The following is a 5,098-nucleotide window of genomic DNA, read 5'->3' as shown; positions in this document are numbered from 1 at the left end:
GGATAGCAAAGTCCACTAAAGGAGGTAGAGCTTTTTCACATTTGGCTCCCAAACTCTGGAATAGCCTTCCTGATAACGTTCGGGGTTCAGACACACTCTCTCTGTTTAAATCTAGATTAAAGACACATCTCTTTAGCCAAGCATTCACATAATGCATCTTATAATCTTGTACTGCAGTTATATCAAATTAACATTATTATTATTCTTTAGCTTGGGTTGAACAAATCATTTTTGCTTAGATGGAACAGCAGCTACGCTAATCATGTCTCTATTTGTTTCTCTGTTGATTAACATCCCGTGGTAGCTAGGAATTACAGAAGCTTCCGTCTGGATCCAACCCTTAAATGATCTGAGATGACCGAACACCTGAGAAAAGATGATGCCAACCCCTCAGAGGACCTCAGAGGATGCCAACGCTCAGACAACATACAGAATTAACAAATTGTGCCATAAGTTAAATATATTAAGGTTCTGCAATATATAAATATATTGTGGAAACATAATTTCCTGTAGAGCTGCTTTGCAACGATTTGTATCATAAAAAGCGCAATACAAATAATCTCGAAACTGTGCTATATAAATAAAATAAAAACTATATTTGAATCTTTCAACTTCAAAATTTTGTGTTTAATTCAATGTGTTACTTACCATTTGTTTGACATTATTTGTGAAATATACTAGTCATTCTAAGTCCAAATTGTTTCAAAGGCAATTTTTTTTTCAGTGTGCAAAATGTAACAACTCCCCTAGAATACATGTGTTTCTGACAGATTTTTCTAATTGAATGATCATTTAGCATGTGATGGCTCAGGTTTAGAAGTTTTGAAAACCTGACAATTTTAATCAACTCAGTTTTGATCCATGTGCATGTAGTTTTTGTGCAAGTTGTGGACTTACTCTTTTGCATGGGTGCCAAAACACGAGCAATTTGCTTAAATTAATAAGTAATTCATAATTGGTGTGAACAAGAAACTAACTTATTTTATATAGGAAAATTAGCCAAAGCAATTGAGAAATACTGGTTTTTGAATCCACATGGTGTAGTACCAGCATCTGAATAGACCCTCACTAACCAGCCAAGCAAGACCCCCAAATCTGACCTGTGGATACCAGTGTGTTTCAGTAATATCAGTTTGATCCACAAAGGCAAGCAGAAAACATCAGCAGGAATTGTTGACTGTCTCTATTAAAACGGAAAGAAAATCAAAAAGAAACTACACAGCCATTCGTTTCATTGTTTGTGGGTGACTGCAGGTTTTTTTGGAAACTTCCGTTGTGAATGCAGAAATGCGCTGAGTCAGGAAAATGCAACCGCTACCCCCCCTCCAAAAAACCCATTCGTTCCTGTGCTCTGTCCCCTTTCTGTCTTATTCCACCTCACACCGCCACATCCTGCCGTCCCCACACATCTCCCTGCTTATCTCTGCCTTCTCTCCACCTCTCTCTTTATCTGTCTTGCTGTGTGCGGCTTTGATGTGCAGCGCATTGAGCACACCGAGGTTGAAATCGAGAGCTAGAAAATAAGGAAGATAAGCAGCATTGTGCAAAACTATTGTGACTCGCTAGAGAAGACTCTGACATTGCAATATTTTATTATTATGATACACATTTAATGCACATTCCAGTCAATATCAAAATACAGTATGCACTTTTATAAATAACAACAAATAATGTCACACTCCACAACAGAACGTGAACGCACAGCTGAACGTTTGATCAATTCAAGTGCACGCTCTCGTTGAACGCACTTAAAGGAATAGTTCACCCAAAAATGAAAATTTAAGAAAATGTCCCCAGGCCATCAGATCTGGAGAAACTTAGCATTACAATGAATGGGTGCCGTCAGAATGAGAGTCCAAACAGCTGATAAAAACATCACAATAATCCACACCACTCCAGTCCATCAGTTAACATCTGGAGAAGATAAAAGCTGAAACAAATCGAAATATGAAAATATGAGTCCATATTCCATAACGTTTCCACTAAAAGTGGTCTGGCCTGAATTAGGAGAGAAATCTGCACAGTTCCGGCAGTGTTTACAAGCCAAAACAGCTCTAAACAAATATTGGGCTGGATTTTGATGTGAGAGACAACATGAGATGCACTTTTTCACTGGAGGAAGCGTTATTATGGATTATTAAACACATCTTAATGATGGATTTGTTTGAGCTTTTGTCTTCTCCAGATGTTAACTGATGGACTGGAGTGGTGTGGATTATTGTGATGTTTTTATCAGCTGTTTGGACTCTCATTCTGACGGCACCCATTCACTGCAGTGGAGCCATTGCTATTTTTGATTTTTTTTCTAGTCATGTAATCTCTAGGCATGAATGAACAAACTCAACATCTCATTTTTGGGTGAATTACTCCTTTCATGTGTTCTTGACTTACTGTGATGGTAAAATACCTCAGTACTGAAAGAGCTGACTAACATGCTTTGAAACTTGCTCCATCATGACAATAGTTGGGAAAATAAAACAAAGAAAAATTAAAAATAAACCTGACCATAGAAGGCAACTATGGTTTATAATCACATATACATATATATACATATATATACATATATATATATATATATATATATATATATATATATATATATATATATATATATATATATATATATATAATAATAAAAAACTTTTACATGATAGTAAAAATACTATCATGTAAAAAAGATTACATAAAAGGGAAATGACATTTGATCTGAGGGTCAGATTTCAGCAATACATGCTAAATATATTTTATTCACCTTCAGAAGTAAAAAAAAAAAAATAGCACAATTCTATACTGCAAAGATTCATAAAATATGTCAAATAATATTTAAAAACTGGAATGAGAACCTGAGAGTGCATGTGTGTGTGATTTTCTCGCAGCAGTATGTCAGTACTTATATCATGAAGGCACCAAAGAAGTTCTCGTATGCTTCACTGTGCACCTGCGAGCTGTTATTGACCTTCACGAACACACTGTCTCCTTTAAACAGCTGGAAGACGCCCCCCAGGTAGCTGTTGCCCCTCCACTGGGAGTTATTGGGGACGCAGATAAACCTACAGTAAAGACATTCATGAGCTTCAGCGCTTGCAGCCGTGACCTGAAGGATCTGTGGTGTGCTGTGGAGTACCTGGAGCTCTGCATCAGCTCGATGGCCTTGGAGCTGTACCTCTCTGTCCGCTGCATGACCTGATGCTTGAAGTAGTTGCAGTTCTCCAGGTGAGCGATCTTGGAGAAGATGTAATAGTGTCCGTCCTGCGGGACGTACAGGCTGTTGTTCTTGTACTCCAGACCCCTCATGAACACGGGGAAGCTGTCGGCCCTCCAGCGCAGGACTCCATTCCCACCGGACGCGGGCGAAGCGACTACACACACACACACACACACACAAACGTCATGCAGGAACCAGCTGCAGTGCTTTTAGCAATATAATGGCTTATGCACATGAAGAAAAATTGAAAAAATATTTCATAAATGCACTAAAAGTAAAAGAAGTAGAGGGTGTTTCATACTTTGCAGAAATGCTGCCGGTTTGCGCTCAGCTTTGGGAGGCTTTGCAGGCAAAACTTCATTGATATCTGTTGAGAAAACAAGCCGAATGAACGCTGCACACATCATGAAGAGCAACGCTTCAATGCTCTGACTGTGTGTGTGTTTACCAACCTTGTGAACTTCTGGGAGGCGAGTTCTTCTCTCCCTGCGGACAAATATTTACAGCAGCGTTAATATGATCGTCAAACACGTGTTTATGTACGCACACATACACATGAGTAAAAAAAATATACTCACTTTTCTATATTCCACTTTCTGGATATCTGACGTTGTCTAAAAAAAAAAAGAGAAAATATTTGATGTTTTTCACAACTTTTTCCTAGAACGTTTTGGCATTTCTGATGTGAATATACACGGTAAATGAAGGGCTGTTAATACATCTGCCTGGACTGAAACCAATATTTGTGTCATCAGTGCATCTGATTTTCTTGTGTTCTAATCTCTTTTGTATCGCACTGCTAAACAAAACCAGCCAACCAATAGGATTCGCACTTTTAGCTCTGTAGGAGCCATTTATATTCACCTTTTAGATAGGTTAATTTAGCTATTACTTATTTTAGCCACTTGGGGGAGTATTGCACTGGGTGGCACGTCACTGGGAGTTAGGTATATTTACAGGTGTGGCAATTAGTCAGGGAAAGGTGTGGATGGTGGGAAACACACGGTTCTTACCGTAGCCGTGAGCACCCACTCCACCGACAGCACAACAGCATCTTATTAGTTACCACTGGGTGAAGTACCATTTTATGTAAAATACCCTTTTTTCTACTTTTATAATAAACGGGAACATCACCCAAAGAGAGGTAATGCCTGGACTTAGGATCTTTCTGCTACGCGTTGAGAACAACATGCCATCCATGCCGAGGCTTATAGGATAGCCTCCACAAGCTCAGAGCCGTAGCTGTTACAGTGAGAAGCAGAGGAACAAGCAGCTCTGGCCTCAGTGTTACTGTATTATGGTGCTGTTTTATAAATACCATAACGAATTAGGAAATCTGAACAGCTGTTTAAAAACATGCAAATGTTGTTTGAGTCTAAAGTATACTTCGGTTAGATTCTGCATACAGAGCGCGTGACGCACAGTTCGTCACCAGAATAGTATATGCACCATTCAGTTTTTGTAACGATTTGTACTTCGTACACCCAGGTCGCACCTGAGCATTGAATTAGCTTTGCACTAATCAGTTGTTCCACAAGGTGGCAGCACTGGCTCGTTGTGTCACAGGAGAAAATGAAATAAAAGAGATGGAAAAACAACAACAAAATAGCTGCAATAAAAACAGACATGGCATTGAAGAGCACTTCTGTGAGAGAGTTATGAGAGAGCCACGACTTTGTTTTAAAAGAGTACAAAGATGTTTTTCCGCTCATAACTTCTGGAGAAATATACAGCAGATGCTGGACAAAGATGAAGCTTTCTAGAGCGCATATATGTTGACCACCACAGTTCGCTCGTGCTATCAAATGGAGTATATTTTGAAAGGCTATGTGTTTGACTGCATGCATATAGTATGTGTATGAAAAAATATATACTTTGAGCTTTACTGTTTAA

The 5,098-nt window shown here is 38.8% G+C and overlaps 1 protein-coding gene across 1 annotated transcript in view; it reads right to left on the bottom strand.

The window, feature by feature from the left end:
• Positions 1 to 1,576: 1,576 nt before the first annotated feature.
• The window catches only part of LOC306873687 (lymphotoxin-alpha-like), a 5,983-nt gene continuing 2,461 nt past the window's right edge, over positions 1,577 to 5,098 (bottom strand). Inside the window, exons 2-7 of the mRNA XM_079423149.1 lie at positions 3,784 to 3,819; positions 3,658 to 3,691; positions 3,507 to 3,572; positions 3,125 to 3,359; positions 2,844 to 3,050; positions 1,577 to 1,863 (exon numbers count right to left, since the gene is read on the bottom strand). Of these exons, the coding sequence (XP_079279275.1) occupies positions 2,891 to 3,050; positions 3,125 to 3,359; positions 3,507 to 3,572; positions 3,658 to 3,691; positions 3,784 to 3,819 (531 nt within the window). The 3' untranslated portion in view covers positions 1,577 to 1,863; positions 2,844 to 2,890. The remainder of the gene's footprint in view (positions 1,864 to 2,843; positions 3,051 to 3,124; positions 3,360 to 3,506; positions 3,573 to 3,657; positions 3,692 to 3,783; positions 3,820 to 5,098) is intronic.

This window comes from Barbus barbus, assembly GCF_936440315.1.
Source record: "Barbus barbus genome assembly, chromosome: 8".
NCBI classification, from domain to species: Eukaryota; Metazoa; Chordata; class Actinopteri; order Cypriniformes; family Cyprinidae; genus Barbus; species Barbus barbus.
The sequence above is the reverse complement of the archived record's forward strand: the minus strand, read 5'-3'. Positions and strand labels throughout refer to the sequence as shown.